At 42.8% G+C, this 16,922-nt stretch overlaps 1 protein-coding gene across 2 annotated transcripts; it reads right to left on the bottom strand.

Annotated features, from left to right (window-relative positions):
- Nucleotides 1–4,865: 4,865 nt before the first annotated feature.
- CD79B (CD79b molecule) lies at nucleotides 4,866–15,680 on the bottom strand. Of its 2 annotated transcripts, none has more exons than XM_072645831.1 (6): nucleotides 15,499–15,680; nucleotides 13,022–13,078; nucleotides 8,875–9,186; nucleotides 7,851–7,969; nucleotides 7,156–7,197; nucleotides 4,866–7,038 (listed from the first exon to the last, which is right to left on the bottom strand). In XM_072645831.1, exons 1-6 carry the CDS (start codon nucleotides 15,563–15,565, stop codon nucleotides 6,940–6,942), a joined length of 696 nt encoding a protein of 231 aa, XP_072501932.1. In that variant the 5' UTR covers nucleotides 15,566–15,680; the 3' UTR covers nucleotides 4,866–6,939. The 2 variants fall into 2 exon arrangements, with proteins under 2 accessions (XP_072501932.1, XP_072501931.1); XM_072645830.1 differs by having other exon boundaries at nucleotides 13,022–13,081; nucleotides 15,499–15,679.
- Nucleotides 15,681–16,922: the final 1,242 nt, after the last annotated feature.

Genomic DNA, 16,922 nt, shown 5'->3' with positions numbered 1-16,922 from the left:
TGGATAGCAAGAGATACAAAGTGGTTCATAATCTTTTATCCAGCAATTCATAGGTCCTAGGCTAAGAGTTGGAAAAGACCTTAGAGGGCTTCTAGTCTAACCCTCTCATTTTACAGAAGGGGAAAAAGAGGAATAAATACGGCAAATGATTTGCCTAAGGACATACAGAGTGATAGGGATGAATTAGGCAGTGGTAGAGGTAACCAAGTAGTGCAGTGAACAGGGTGCAAGATTTGGAGTCTGGAAGACTCAAGTTTAAATCCTGCCTTTGATGCTTATTAGCTGTGTGACCTTGAGCAGATCACTTAACTTCTCGGGGTCTCAGTTTCCTCAACTGTAAAATGATGCAGTTGGACTCAATCATCTCTACGCTCCCTTTCAGCTCCTACAAGTATGAGTGCCTCAGCATATCTCCATTGTGAAAAGAGAGCTAACTTCAAGCACTAGAACCAGCTCACTCTTAGCCCCCATTGCCAGACTAGACCTATTAATAAATAAATAACATTTATATAACACGTTGTTGTGTTCTAGGTACTGTGCCAAGCACTTTGCAATTATTATCTCATTTGATTTTCATAATAACCCTGGAAGGTAGGTGCTGCTATTATCCTCATCTTACAGATGAGCAAACTGAGGCAGACGGAAGTTAAGTGACTTTCTGAGGATCATATGGCTAGTAAATATCTGAGGCAGGATTTGAATTCAGATCTTCCTGACTCCAGGCCCAGTGTTCTATGCACTGAGCCACCTATAAGAGAAACTAGCATTTTTATAGCACTTTAGAATTTGCAAAGCAAATGTATCTTCTAATTTCATCCTTGCAGCAACCTTGGGAAGTAGGTGCTATTATCATCCTAATTTTACAGATAAGAAAACTGAGGCACAGACAACTTTAGGAGGTAGATAGTATTATCATGCTGATTTTACCAATGAGGAAACCAAGCCACAGACAACCTTGAGAAGTAGATGCTAAAATCATCCTGATTTTACAAATAAGGAAACTGAGGCACATAACAGTTACAGATGAGGAAATTGAGGTACAGAGCAAGTGACTTGCCCAGGATCACATGGCTAGTGTCTGAGAAAGGATTTGAAATTAGGTCTTCCTGACTCCAAGTCCAGCACTCTAAGACTGTGCCACCTAGCTGCTATACTTTGGCTCCTATGTCCTTCAACCTTCTCTGAAGTACCTACCATTCTGTTTCTAAACAAATGATATGTTAGCTCAATATAACACTATATGGTGTTGAGCATGACAAGACTGCATTGTCACATGTATCAATACAAGGAAAAATGTATATGAAATAATGTCAAACAAGAAAAAGGAGTCATGAGATAACCTGGGCACATTGATTATGCTTCTACAAGCTTCTGTATGTGCATGAGCAAAGGAGGAAAGGTCAGGGTTAATAACATTCTTAACCTCCTTTATGTCACAGACCCTCTTGGTGGAGCCCAAGGACCCGTTCTCAGAATCGATGCAAATGTATAAAATCTAGGATTACAAAGGAAACCAATCATATTGAAATACAGTTATAAAAAAAATTTTTTAAGTTCACAACTTGTCAAACCCCAGGTTAACAACCCTTGAGGTAGGTAGAGGCTATGTAACCCCAGTAAACTGAAGCTGATAGGGACAGATATATGGTTCAGTGGATAGAGCAGCAGACCTGAGTTCAAATCTGGCCTTAGACACTTATTAGATTATGTGATCCTGGGCAAATTGTTTAACCACTATTAGTCCCTCAGTTTCCTCATCTGAAAAATGAGCTGGAGATGGAAATGGAAAACCACTCCAGTCTTTGCCAAGAAAACCCCAAAGGGCATCATAAAGAGTTGGATACGACTGAACAACAAAAGCTGATAACAGGTGACTGACTACAACAATAGTAGCATGTTTTGTTTTGGGGTTTTTTTCTTCTAACCTCAGATTTTGCAAGAAAAAAAGAGAAAAGAAAAAAAAAAGAGAAAAATATCAGATAAGCAGAACCAGTAGCAACAGCAGCACCTGCAATAGCAGGACAGGAAGTCAAGGAAGAGTGGAGTAGGAAGTAGCCTGTACTTAGAGTAGCAGCCCCTGAGGGACAGGGCTGGACTCCCCCAGAGGGCAATGGAGCATGTGCCAGGGTCTAAGGGGAAATCTGCAGGGTGCATGTTTGGAAGGGGTGGCAGGGTGGCAGGAGAAAGCACTAGTGATTTGAACTTTTGGAAATTCTGCCCATTGGTACCATCTATTAGCCTTTGAGGCTGACCTTGGAGAAGTTGTGTAATACACAGAGGTTTTTACATCAGAGGGCATTTATGATTGGTTGATGTCTTATGCATTAACAGCCTATAAAATAATTCGTTTTGATGTTTTAAAAAGTCATACTACTACTATTAGGCCTATGCCCCAGAAAGATTTAAAAAAAGGATGAAAAGGACCTAAATCAGTCAAGTAGCAGTTACTAGGTAACTACAATGTGCCTGGCACTGTGTTAAACTCTGGGGATACAAGGAAAGGCAAGAAAGCAGTCCAAGAGGTCTCATAGGCTGAAACACGAAAGTATTCATAGTCGCTCTTTTTCTGTTGGCAAAGAGCTAAAAACTAAGGATTGCCCTTCTTTTAGGGGAATGACCGAACAAGTTATGGCATGTGAATGTAACAGAATTGTTATGTTTGTCCTTCTTTCTTGAAGAGGACCATGACATCAAGATGATCACATGACTTTGAGTTGAGTGAGGGAGGGCTGTGCGAGGTCACCAGCCTCACTTTCTCTTCCTGAGCCATCTAGGTTCAGTGGCCAGATAGTCATCAGGATGACTGGAGATGACCCGGGATGCAAACCTTGATGGTTTTAGGCAACGTCTTATCAGACTTTCACTTTGAGTGAGATACTCCCATTCAATGAATAGGCCTCTTTAAGTAGTTACTCCAGGGATAGCCCCTTTTAAGAAAAGAAGAACCAACAACAACAAAATCAAACTGGGAGGGGAAGACCATCAGTGTTCCTGGGTAAAAGAGAATATTAGAAGAAGTCCATCATATTAGAAGAAGTGATCAAAGAGACAGGGAAGACTTGTATGAACCAATGGGGTGATGTAAGCAGAAGTAAGAGAACCATTTATGTAATAATGACATTGTAAAGAAAATTCCTCACCACATTCTTCCTTCTGTGCCTTATCCCTTTGGTAGAAGAGACCCCAGTATCTCTGAGTCTATGTAGGTCCTACCAAAAGATGGAAAACCTTTGGGTAGGAGCCTGTTGATGGATCTGTGTGAATTTTATAAACGGCTTTTTTTTGAGAAGGGAGGTGAGGCAATTGAGGTTAAATGACTTCCCCAAGGTCACACAGCTAGTAAGTGTCAAATGTCTGAGGCCAGATTTGAACTCAGGTCCCCCCTGACTCCAGGGCTGGTGCTCTATTCACTGTACCACCTAGTTGCCCTTCTCTGTGTGTATTCTGAAGACCAGTCAACCAAGCTGGGAGAGGTTCATCACTAGTATAACTACAAGGGAATGAATTTTTCAGCAACAGTGACTTCTGAAGACCATCTACTGACTTGTAAAGGAGCTGTAGTTGGCAGTAGTGGAATGAATATCCATAGTGATGAAATCACAAGTCCTTGAGGTTTTGGGAAAGTCTTACACATTTGTGGATGATGCGGACGTGTGGTTGCTGAGTCCCAAAATAAAGAAATATTTGAAAAGGTCAAAAGCTTTACCCTATCATTCTTTGTCTTCCTCCTCTATATCATTGCTCTTAGCACCAGAAGGGAATTCAAGAGTTCATCTGGGACAATGCCTTAGCTTTAATCAGTCAAATAGTCAAGGAGCATTTTTAAGTGCCTACTAAGTGCTGGGGGAGAGTCAGGAGGGGAGTTCATTGCAAACCCTGTCCCAGAAGGACTTCCCTCTGCCCCCTGCTCTGTGTCCCAGGGTGGAAGAGGGTGGAGGCCAGATTTAGCAGTGCTATGCAAAGTAGCAGGAAAGGCCAGGCTTCAGCTCAGTGGAGACAAAGGTCTAAAGAAGGTAGTTCCCTATGGCAACCCAAAGGGTTTGAGCAGCATTCTGGGCAGCAGCTGGAAGCTCAGTCTTCCTTGGACAAAATCACTCTATCCTCAAGATGGCAAAACCAAACCAGCAAGCAGCCCCTTAAAACCAATCCACAGTATGTTCATCTTGGACTGGGAGTTCTTAAGGCTTTCCATACTCCAACCCCAAGTCCTTCTACACTAGCTGTGTGACCCTGGGAAAGTCACTTAACCCTGATTGTCTCCCCCTGCCAAAAAAAGAATCAGACTCAAAGCTTCCACCAGGAAACCCCATTCAAAATAGTCTTCTTTGCCAGATCACACTGGCATCCATAGATTCCCGTTTGTAGGACATCAGTTTGGATCACAGCTTTACATCTGGAAGGGACTTTTGAGAATATTCTAGTCCAACTCCCTCATTTTATAGATGAACAAACTGAGACCTAGAGAGACAAAAGGACTTGCCCAGGATCACATAGAAAAGAAGTGGAAGGAAGATGCATAATTTGAACCCAGTGCATTTGGCTCCAGATCCAACATTTTTTCCCTACTGAAGCCTCAGATTTTGAGCCTACTTGACTCTGTGGTCTTTCCATTGTGTGAATGATTTGAGAACTCAACATCTCTTTCTTGCATACCTATTAGCGTACCTCTTAGGTACCAATAATGTACCTTGTATACCTATTGTGTGCCTAGTCTTATATGTTAGTCACTTGTGGGGCATACATACAGAGAAGTACTATGAGCTTTCTCTCTAGGTGGAGAGATGAAGAGAGTTCACACTAAACAACTGAAAACAATCATGGTGCTCATAAGATCACAGGTCAAGACACGGAAGAAACTTCAGAGATTTTCTATTCTAACCCATTTATTTATAGATGAGGAAACTAAAACAAAGGAGATTAAGTGACGGATTTAACATCATACAACTAGTATGTGTTGGAGGTGGGATTTGAACCCATGGCCTCTGACTCCAGATTCAATGCTCTTTCCACTGTATCATGCTAACCAATGTGGTTTAAGCTCTTATGTAGGCCAGAAATTGAGGAGAAAGAGGGGTAAAGTAGGCTAGAGTGGTCAGGGGTAGGATTTGTGTTGGGCTTTGAAAGATGGATAGGATTCAAATAGGAAACTTGGGGAATTCTATAATTTTCCTGACTAGAGCGTAAACTCCTTGAGGGCAGTCACCATATCTTCTCTTTGTTTTCTGTGTACCACAGAGCACCTATCCCAGAACTCATCACATGCTAATTTAAGGTTGAAATCAAAGATTTTTTTAGGTTTTCCTGCATGTTGTGTTTATCTGAGGAGGATTTCTTTCTTAAGAGAGTTCTAAAATGTCTCCTCTTTTCATAAGGAAGAATAACATGTTAGCAAAGGTTCTTAGCTTGAAGCCAGACGTGGAAGGAAAAAGAAGCTTCATCGCTATATACTATGGACAGCAGATGCATTTTGTCAGTATCCCACAGGGACAACGTGTTTGGCAGAGCAGCATCCAATGGAACAGCATGTCCGGTAGAGATCCTCAGGGATAGGGTGTGACATCGTTAGAAGATATCAGTGACCCTTTAGTGTCAGAGGTATGAATTACTCCTCCATGTACGTGTCCACATATGTACACCCTTCCATGCAAGTCCATTTTGCACATTGATGGTATGCTTGTTTGTGGGAAAAGGTGCCCTTAGTTTATGGGGGAAATGTATATAACTTGTTTTATAAAACCATTTCAATAAACATCTTTATTTTGAACTAATGATACCCTGTGGCTGATTACTAAACATGAGCATATTGGTGGGCGCTTGTGAATCATGGATTTAGTTGATAGGGATATGTGGTCTCTGCTGGACATACTTTGCAAAATGAGAGGTGCCTCCAGGCACTACTCTAGGAACTCAATAAAGGAACATGGAATGGAAATGGGTCAGACTGGCCCTGTTGCAGGGGAGCGATTGTCTGTGATTGATCTGCTGAAGTTCTGGCCTCTTTTGCTAAGACTGAAGCCAGACAAGAGGGGAGGGAAAACATGTAAAGGGAAGTGGTGCAGGTCTAGGGCAGGCAGGGCCTAGAAGGAGAACATGGAGATATAAGGACTAAATTAGCCTCACTAGGGAATTAGGTAGGGAGATCGGGAGAAAAGTTCAGCTGTTGGCCGCTATAGCTATAGACACAATTTTACTCCAGCAAGTATAAGCAGACTCTTATAGGCAGAAATAAATATAGGCAGAGAGAGAAATGTGTGTATGTGGGCATATCCATGAGATGCTACAAATTCCCATGTGTTTTCTCAAAACACACAGTTTATTACATCAGGAGCTATGCACAGGACACCAGGAAGGGCCCAATAGGACCCTGGGAGATGGGAGAAGGGGATATATTTCCACAACCCCTAATTTGGATTGAGTCAGTTGGCTGGCCAACTGTTTAGAGTCTATCCTGACCTTTGCTTGCATCAGAACTGGAGGCATGATGCTGTAGAGGTCCAAGTATGGTCTGGTCTCATAGATCAGTCTGAGTCAGATTTACAGGTTCCTTCCATTTTTTCCCCACCAGACTCCAAATCTGTTTTCCTTTGTCTTATCTCCCTTCTCCCCACTAAGTCTAAGTCTCCCTCTACTCTGTCTCCTTCCCCCAGCCATCATGGACATGGCCAACTCCAAAGAACCTCAGAGAGACAACTTCCCCAACCTGTGCTCTGTTAAGCACTGCAGGCCTACATCCCTCTGGAGATGGTTGTGAGTCTCGAGGGACTGGAAATAGGAAGGCGGAGCTGGGTCAGTATGCCTGGAGGCAGGACAGTTATGATAAAGGAGTAATAGGATGGAAACCAGAGCAGGTCCATGAAGCTGATTTGCTAGATGAGCTGCCTCCAGGAAGTTGATGGAGGGCTGGGGAGCGTAGGAAGGATTGCCAGGTCAGGGAACCCTTCACTCCTGGCCCGGGTGCTCACCCACTGACCATTTTACTTCTCCTGTCCGAAGTGTCACGATGTCCTCATAGGTGGCCGTCTGGTCAATTTCCAGACCCTAGGGGTGTCAAGAAGTGTACAAGGTCAGGGCCAGGGCTGTAGTAGGGTCCATGTGGACCCACTGACTACTACCACCACCCCACCACAACCTCTAGCAACTGCCTTACTTCCATACCTCATAGGTGTGATCATCCTCCAATGCCACCTTGCTCTCATCCTGGCAGAGAGATGGAAGAGAATGTTAGTCTGGGCTCCTCTCCCTCCCCTCCCCACTATTTTCTGACCTCAGGCTTGACATGTAGAAGAAGGGGAAAAGTGGTAGGTATAGGAATGGGAGTATGTCTTAGGATAGGAGTAGATAAGGAGGATATGTGCCTGAGGATGGGCAGGGGAGATGCAAATTCAGGATGAAAGTTGGGTGAGGGACAGAGGGTCTGAGGATAAAACGGGTAAGGTGGGTCCAGGATGGGAGGGGATGAAGGGATATGGATGTTTTGATAGGAATGTATGGGAAGAGGGACCCATAGACCTGAAAATGAAATAGATGAGGGGGTGTTGACTGTTTAGGATAGAAGTGGGTGAGGGGAGAGACAGATGGGTCTGAGGATGGGCTCAAGGGAAGGGGTGGTGGAGGTGAATCTGGGAATGGGAGTAGGGGAGGGAGAGATAAATGAGGGTGTGGTTGGACCAGGGTGTCAGCAGTTGGGGGTGGGGTGCGGAGTGGAAAAACAATACAAGGTGCTGCTCCCCCCCCCCCACCTGCGTCTTCAGGCCAGTGTGGTCCAGCAGGGTCCCCTCAACCTTGCCCACTTATGCTTTCCCTTCCCCTTCCCCCTCCCCCTTCTCTTTCCCCCGCTGCCCCTCAGTTACCTTATCTAACAACAGGAAAATAGGGACGGTGATGAAGACAATGATGAGTAGGGTCTGGACCATAATAATGGCATCTTTCAGAGTGTTCCTCCGCTTCAGCTGGGCCATAGTGCTGAAGCCTTTGGTGAGAGACAAAGTGAGAAGGTGCTGAGAGGAAGGGAGTGGTCTCAGAGCTCAGTTCTTTAGGGACAGTGATGGCAGTCTTTTAGCAACTCTCCCTTTGTCCTCTGCTCTGCTATCTCTGAGGGTCCCCTCTCTTTTATCAGCAGCCAGCTCTTAGGTGGTAAAATGGATGAAGAGATAGACTGGGAGTTAAGAATATCTGAGTTTGAATTACTTGCTGTGTGACCCTGGGCAAGTTACTTAGTTTCTATCTATCTCATTTTCCTCTCTACAAAATGGGAATAATAATAGCACTTATTTCACAGAGTTGTTGTGAAGATTAAATGAATCTTGCCTCAGATACTTGCTAGTTGTATGTCCCTGAGTAGGGTACTTAACCCTGATGTACCTCAGTTTCCTTACTTGTGAAATGAAGGCAATGGCCTTTAAAGTTCCTTCCCAGCTTTAAAACTGTGATCCCAAAGTGCTTTGTAAACTTTGAAACATGACATTCATTTTAGCTATTCTTATTAACTGAGTCTAGATTAACTAGTTGGACAATTGACTCCCCCTTGAACCAGTCAGCTTCACTCGTTTTTGGGTTAGAGACAGCCTCCCACCCTCACTCTAGCCCATCACTTCCAAATGCGTGTGTTCTTAGGATCATGGGAAACTGAGTCAGTAGACAGATGGCTTAGTGCAAATCCAAGGTCAATCCTATAGTGGGTTAGAGAGCTTACTGTGGATAAGTTACCAGTGACAAGCTCCCAGATTCCTTCACACATTCCATCCCCCCTGCCCCTGGAGAGCCTGGCATTCTTTTCCTATGGGTAGTAGGGGTAGACAAGGATCTGTCTGGAGGGAGATCTGTCTGCATTGGGGAGAAAGTATGCTTCTCACCCAGGCTTATCCCCAAACATACCCATGACACGCAGCTCAGTGCCACAGCCCCGGAGGTTCTCTCTAGGACCTTCCATACACTTTTCTTCACAATAATAGATGCCATTGTCCTCAAATTGTATCTTTGTGATGATGAGAGTGGCGGTGTTGTTGTTTGTCACCCGCCTTAGACGTCCATTATCGGGTGGTAGGGCCTGGGGTACAAGGTCTGACTCCCGCTTCACCAGCCAAGTCACCTCCCTGGGATGTTCTACGTGGCAGGTCACTTCGAAGGAGCTGTCCCTCTTTTTGGCCACAAAACGTGGACGTTGCCATAACTTGCTGCATGAATTTGCTGTGAAAGTGAAGATCAGACCCCAGATTTCTCTAGTCCCTAGAGTCCTAAGGGCCTAAGTCTCTTAGCCTTCAGCTCTACAGATCCAGAGGCCAGTCTAGGGTTATAGTCATTCTCCCACTGTCCCTCTCGTCCCAAGGAATGGCCTGAAGTATGGGGAAAATCGTGGAGACACCATGGAGATATAAGATGGGGAGGGGAGGGACATAAACAAAGAGAGACAAGCTAGCCACACCTATTGCTCTTCTGGTCATTGGTCACCAAGTCCTAAGCCAGTCTCCAGAATTTAAAGCACGGTAAAGGTACAGTGAAGAGATTAACATTCACTCAGGACCTTTTGTACAGTAGTTCCTTTTAGTGAGGTTTCTACACTTATGGCATGAGTTAGCAGACACATGTACCTCTCTTATATTTCTTGCATGGGTCCTTTCCTTTCCATCCCCACTGCTACTACCCTAGACTAGTCCTTTAATATCTCTGGTTTGGACTATGGCATCAGAATTCCTCATTAAGGGGGTCTTCCTCTGTCCAGTCACTTTCTTCTCTGCTCTACCCTTAATCTTCCTAGCTGTGTGATCACGGGTAAATATCTTCTCTGAGACTCTGTTTTTTTTAATCTATGAAATGAGGATAATAAAACAACTGTACTGGGTTATTTGAAAGTAAAGCATTTTATTAACTTTAAATTATAGTCATTTTCTATTAGTAGTATTATTATTAGATTCTAATTACAGCACTTCTCTGTTATTCTAGCCCTCTGGTAATTGTTGACCGATCCATCTCATAAATGCAAGACTGATCCATACTCATAAAGTATATAAGTTACTAAAGAAAAAAAAATCCTGATTAGCAAAGAACTGGAAACAAAGTGAGGGGAAAATGGCCGAATGAGTGTGGTATATGAACGTAATGGAATAATACCATGCGGTAAGAAATGATGAAGGGGACAGATCTAGAGAAACCTGGAAAACTGATGCAGAATGAAGTGAGTGGGACAAGAGGACGATTTATACAATAACAACTTTGTAAAGTCAAAACAACTCAAAAGACTCAGGAACTATCATCAATGTCACAAATGACAATCACTAGAGCACCCACAGTGAAATACACTGCTCCTCTCCTGATCCAAAGGGGCTGGAGACAGAGCATACATATTTGGATTTGGGCATGTGGGAATTTGTTTTGCCTGATTGTGTATATTTGTGTCAAAGGTTTTCTTTTTTCTTTTAAGTTGGAGGGAGGAGAGGAAATAAGAGGGAGAGAAAATAAATGCTTGCTAATTGAAAAAGTAGAATAAAATGGACAGAAAAACTTCATGACTGAAGATCAGATGCCTAACCTGTGGTTCAGGAACTTGTTTTTTAAAGATATTTTGATAACTGTATTTCAACACAATTGATTTCTTTTATAATTCTTTGTATTTTATTTTATGCATTTCAAATTTCATTCTGAGAAGGGGTCCATAGGCTGCAGTAGACTGTCAAAGGGGTCTATGACACAAAAATGGTTAAGAACCTCTGCTTTAGAATCTGGACTGATTCCGAAGAGTTAGGAGTTAAATAATAAATTCAGTCCATGTACAAATTTTGACCCCTTTATTCTTTGTATGACCATGAGAACTAAGTTCCCTAGTTCTATGAGAAAGGATTCAATGACAGCCTTAGGGGTGAGTTAATCAATCTAAAGTTACTTATTAAATATCTGCTACTTGCTGGGCACTGTGCTACATGTGGAGATACAAAAATAGGCCTAAAACTCCTGAAACCAAACAACTAAACAACCCCCTCTCCCAGTTCTGCTCTCAAGGAGCTCATAATCTAAAGGGAAAGACGACACACAAAAAACTATGCAAAAATAAGCTATATATAGGAAAATTTGGAGTTAATCTTAAAGAAAAGGCCTTAGCATTAAAGGGTATCAGAAAAGTCTTCTTGCAGAAGTGGAGATACTAACACAGATAATGAATTAATCCCTTCCCTTAAAGGGTTTACATTCTTTATTTTCTCTTTTGCCCTTTGACCAATCACAGTGCTCAAAGATTCCAAATATTAAATTAGGATGCGGAAATAATAGATAAAGCCTTTGCTTCCCAACCAATCACTACCCAGAATCCCTAGGAACTGAGAATAAATGAGGGGACATCTTTAATGCATGTCAGAGGTGAGATTTTTTCCTGGCCAAAAGGGTAAAACTGGAAACTGGAAAGCTTTCTTTGGAGTGGTCTCCTCCATGAATTGTACTGGATAATGTCTTGGAGGAGGGCAGCTAGGTGGCACCATAATGCATAGAGTGCTAGGCCTGGAATCAGGAAGATCCATCTTCCTGAGTTCAAATTTAGCCTCAGACACTTACTATGTGATTCTGGGCAAGTCACTTATCCTTATTTGCCTCAGTTTCCTCATCTGTAAAATGAGCTGGAGAGGGAAGTGGCAAACCATTCCATTATCTTTGCCAAGAAAATCCCAAATGGACTCACAAAGAGTCAGTCATCACTGAAACTACCAAACAATGAAATGACAGAAATTTGTAGCCACCCCTCTCTCCCACCCTCATACTTGCCTCAGTTGATGGAAAAAAAGAATTTTTAACCTTTTTCATGTCATGGACCCCTTTGACAGTCTGGTAAAATCAACTGACCCCTCCTCATGCTTTAAATGCATAAAATAAAATGTAAAAATGAATTATATTGAAATAGTTATCTAAATATTTTTAAAAATTCATGAATCTCAAATTTAAAAACCCCTGCAGTTAGGAATGTCCTTCAATAAATTTCATACGTGTCCCTGAGTTTTGTGTATGATCTTTCTCTCATTTCCCCTCCCCAGCATGGGTATTGCTTTAATAACAATAACAATAGTTAGCTTTTATTACAGCACTTTAACATCTGAAAATGCTCTATGAAGAAGCATTTGCAAGAATTTAAAAGGTCAAGAGAACTTGATCAATTCTTTCTTTCTTTTTAAGGAAAGATGCTACCAACCAGTGAGGCCAATACACCTGTCCCTCAAATTCCAAAAACTTGAAATGGGTCTCTCCTGTCTCCCAGAAGTCCAAACTCCGTCATCTGTCACTCAAGGCCCTCCATGATCTGACTCAAATCTACCTTTGCAGTTCCACCACTCCCCTTTGCACTGTTGGACACCATGTATTCTGGCCTCTGTGTCTTTGCTCAGGCTATTTCCCTCTCCTCTCCATTTGCCTAGGGCCCTATTCAGCTTCTCTGTTAAGCCTTATCAGACGCCCTGGACCCACAATGACTCTTCTTCTGTGGCACACAAGTCTCTGTACTGTTGGTTCCCTTTCCATGGGTGTCCTGTCTCTGTAACTAGATTATAATACCTTTGAGGCCAGAGCCCATGTTTCTATCTCTTTACATGACATTAATATGAAAGGTCTTTGAAGGCAAGAACTGGTTTTCACTTTTGTCTTTTTATCTCCAAGTGCCTGGCATATAGTAGGCTTGTAATAAATCCTTGTTGGGTTTAAGTTTATATACTCCCTTTGTACCTAGCATGGTCCTGACCATCACTTATTCTCAGTAAAGGCCAGGTGCTATTAATGATGAGTGATGACATGGGAGAGACCATGAAGACTTAGGTAAGACTTGGTCAGAAGACCATGGAGACAGGAACATGGGGAGAGATTTGGTCATTAGGGAGGGCAAGGAAATGCAGATACAGCAATAGGTCAGGCCCTTCCCCTCCCCTCTCCCTTCCCCTAGATCCTTTCAAAGCCGGTATGCTGGTCTCTCTCCCTCCCCCCATCCCCAGCCCCACTACTACCCCTCCCTTGATGACACAGACACAGTCCCCCAAAAAGAAACAGAACCACTAACCTCTAGAAGCCTGGACAACATCACCATTCGCTGTTTGGACTTTCAGGATCATCTCACCTGCTTAGGAGCATGGGACAGAGAGAAGAGTAGAGTCAGGCAGGCAGGCTAAGAGTAGCATTGGAGCTAAAGGAACATCAGTAGAGTGCTCTGTGACCTAGGAGGCATCAAGCCCTACTCACTCTCATTGACATGATTGTTTCTTCCTCACAATAACCCTCCCATGACCCAGCACTTCAAGTGACTCCTGCACCCTTCTCATGGCTGAGGCTCAGTAGATGGGGAGAGATAAAGGAATGAAGGCATGCTAGGAAGGGAGAAATAGAGCAAGAAAAGGAAGGTGGGAATGGGGAGAAGAAAGAAGATGAGGAATAGGGGAGAGGAGTGTCTGTGGGCCCTCCTAACTCCAAAACATTGAAGTCCCCATGTCTAGTTCCTCTTTCTTTGATAGGATCTCTTGATCTCTTACTCCCTTTAGTTAATTCTACCACAGACTTTTTCCTCCTTCCCTTCTTCCTGACTTTGTTTCTACCCTGTCCTCTTCTGACCTATTGTATGGTTAGAACTCTGGATTAAGAGACTTGGATTCTAGTCCCATAATTACCTGTATATCCTTGGAAGTCACTTAAACCATAGAACATCAGGGCTGAAAGAAACTTTAAAACACTGAATTTTAGACTATCAAGCCTTAGAGCTGGAGAAAATCTTAGGGATTATCTAATCCAAACCCCTTGTTTTTACAAAAGAGAAAACGGAGGTCCAGAGATGCCACTTTTTTTTCTTTTAGCAGCACACACAACATAGAAGAGGGAATCTCCATTTTGCTTCCATCTTTATAAAGGCATTCCCACCTCCTTCAGCAGACTCCATGTTATCTCTGAGCCAAAATTTCCATCTTCTTTACTTTTTTCTCTCCACCCTACATAGGGCTCCAGTTGCAGGCATCAGATCCGGGAATCACTTATTCTCTCTAGTGTCTCTCTTGAGCTCCTGTCCTTCATCACCAGTCGCCTACTGGGCATTTCAAACTGGTGGTCCCACAGGCAAACTCAAACTCTACGTGTCCAAAAATGAATTCATTGTCTTTCCTTCACAAACCTTCCTCTCTTCTAAACTTCCATATTTTTTTCAAGGGCACCAATATCCTTCTAGTTGCCCAGATTCCCAACCTAGCCATCATCCTCAACTTCTCACATTCACTCTCTCCCAATCTGTTGCCAAATCTTATTGTTTTTATTTCCAAACATCTCTTTTCCATATCCCCTTATCTGTGTTCCTACAACCACCATCCTAGTTCAGGACCTCATGACTGCTCACTTAGATTACTGTCATTATTGTAATTGCTCTATCTCAAATCTCTTTACTTCAAACCATTCTCCACACATCTGCCAAAGGGATTTTTCTGTAGCCCAGGGTTGACCATGTCATGTCCCTACTCAGTAAACTCCAAGGCTCCTAAATATTTCTAGGATCAAATAAAAAATATTTGGCATCTAAAATTCTTCAGAATGTGGCTCTTCCCCATATTTCTATTTTTATTGCAAATTATAGCACCTCATCTCCCATCTCTTTGCCTTTGCTCTGGCTGTACCCCAAGTCTGGAATGCCTTTCCTCCTTATTCTACCTCTTACAATCCCATTCCCTGCTTCAACACTTCCACACAAGGACCACCTTCTTCAGACCTTTGCCATCCTCCCAGCTATTACTGCTTTCCTCTCTAAGTTACCTTTTCTCTCTCTGTCTCTTATATAATACCTATTTATGTACATGTTGTCTCCCCCACTAGGATGTAAATGGCTTGAAAACAGGGCCTACTTTACTTTTTCCTAGCCCTCAGCACAGAGTCCATTATATAACTTCACAAATGCTTGTTGATCAATTCATGGACTATAAAAGTTCTATCCAGAGACAGATATGTGGATCCAGGAAATGTAAGTGATGAAGACATAGACAATGTGAGAGACAAGAATACAGAGTGAGAGAGAGGGAGAGACAGAGACACAGAGAGACAGAAAGAGTCCCAGAGTTCTAGAATGCTAGAATTGAAAGGGGCCTGAGAGATAGACCCTCTAGTCTCATCCTTCCATTTCAAAGATATAGAAAGATCCAAAGATCCAGATGCAGAAAGTGGGAGAGACAAAGACAGCAACACAGAAAGTGAAAGAGGCCAAGAGAGAAATAAAACATAGACACTGAAAGTGAGAATCAAGGATAGAGCCAGGAGAAAGAAAAAAAAAGCAAAAACACGTAGACAAGAACTGTGATGGGGACAGAGGGATCTATATGAAGAAACAAAAAAGCAAAGCCAAAGAAAGACCAAGATATACAGAAAGAGGACTAACCTACCTCACAAGGAAGGATATGAGAAAAAAGGCTAAAAAACTCTAGCTAAATGTGCACTATTCTTGTGATTCTTGACAAAGAAAGACAGAAACAGGACAAGAAAAATAGAGGGTGGAAGACATTGAATCAGACATACCTGATAGTATCAGGAGCAGCACTCTCAGTCCTTCTTTGGAGATGGTGGGCAGCCCCAGCCCAGCCATGGTCAAATTGATTCTGTCCTTGACCCAGGCCTTGACCTCCGTGGCTGTGGTTCCTTGGAGGGAAGTGTTACAGCTTGCTAGCCTGGATTCCCCTCCCCAGTAGGCCTCTTCCTGCCATGCAAATCTGGACCCAAGGGACAGACTGGCTCCTCCTGTTATTTCTGGGGTAGAAAGGTGGGGCCCAAAGAAGAGATTAACATGGGGAGCTGCATACTCTATTGCCTGCTCCTTGCTGCTCAGATTTGGGGCAGAACCACAGGTGTGCTATAATCAGGTCAAATTTGGTCAAGAGAGGCAATTGTTAAATTTTCAATGTGAGCCATTAGGCCTTGGAAATCAGCAAATGTTACAAATAAACGTTTAGTTTATTGTTTCACTGATTGTCTAGACTTGAGAAAGTGATAGACAAAATATTAATGTAGCTTAAACTTAGAAGTGGGTTGAGTATGCTTTTCCCCCCTTCTGGAGAGCTGATTGTTAAACATTTACTAGCATACCTCTGGGAAGAACCTTTTTTTCTTCCCATCCTTGATTACTGGCCCTAATCATCTTCAACAGTAGTGGAAAGAGCAGTGGATTTGTAGTCAAAGAAGACCTGGGTTTGAATTCCACTAACTGGCTATGTGATCTTGGGAAAACCACTTCTCTTTTTGGTTTTCGTTTCTTCATCTATCAAAGGAGAGGGCTGTCCTAGATGATTCTCAAAATATCTTCCATCTTCAATAATCTATGAATATCAAAAGCTTCTTCAAAAAAGAATTAAAAACAGCAAAGGAATGTTGGGAGCAGACTGGAGTTAATCATGGGGGGAAAGAATTTTGAATTGGGTTTTGAGATGTCTGGGAGAGAAGGCAAGGGCCTTTTGAGGTGGTAGAGTAGGTGGGATAGAAAAGAGAAAGGCAAGAACCATGGCATGGTGTAGGGGCAGAATGAGCACAGATTGTCTTAAGTAGAAGCTGCCAAGTTGGAGAAGGAGGGAAGATAAGGGAGAAGGGGAGTACAGTTGGTGGCATCAAATTGCATACCCAGTGAATTCTATTTGCTAGAATAAGAAATAGAAAGTTACTATAGGTGTTTGAGCAGGGAAGGACAGGGATGAAAATGGTATGAAGGAAGATAATTCTGTAGACCATTTGGACCTAATATTTGTTTCACATGTCTACGCCAGCCTTCCTTGGATAGGCATTCAGGAGAGTTTGCTGAGAGTGGGAGCATGTTAGGTGAAGGAGCACAGTACCTTAAAAAAAGCTTTTACCCACAAATCTGATTTTTACCTAACAGATGATTTGGGCCGTTATTGTTTACTTGAGGAAGACGTTCACCACAAGCCCTCCTTAAAGGTCAAACTCACCCAGGG

Source organism: Notamacropus eugenii, chromosome 2 (genome assembly GCF_028372415.1).
Source record: "Notamacropus eugenii isolate mMacEug1 chromosome 2, mMacEug1.pri_v2, whole genome shotgun sequence".
Taxonomy (NCBI): Eukaryota; Metazoa; Chordata; class Mammalia; order Diprotodontia; family Macropodidae; genus Notamacropus; species Notamacropus eugenii.
The sequence above is the reverse complement of the archived record's forward strand: the minus strand, read 5'-3'. Positions and strand labels throughout refer to the sequence as shown.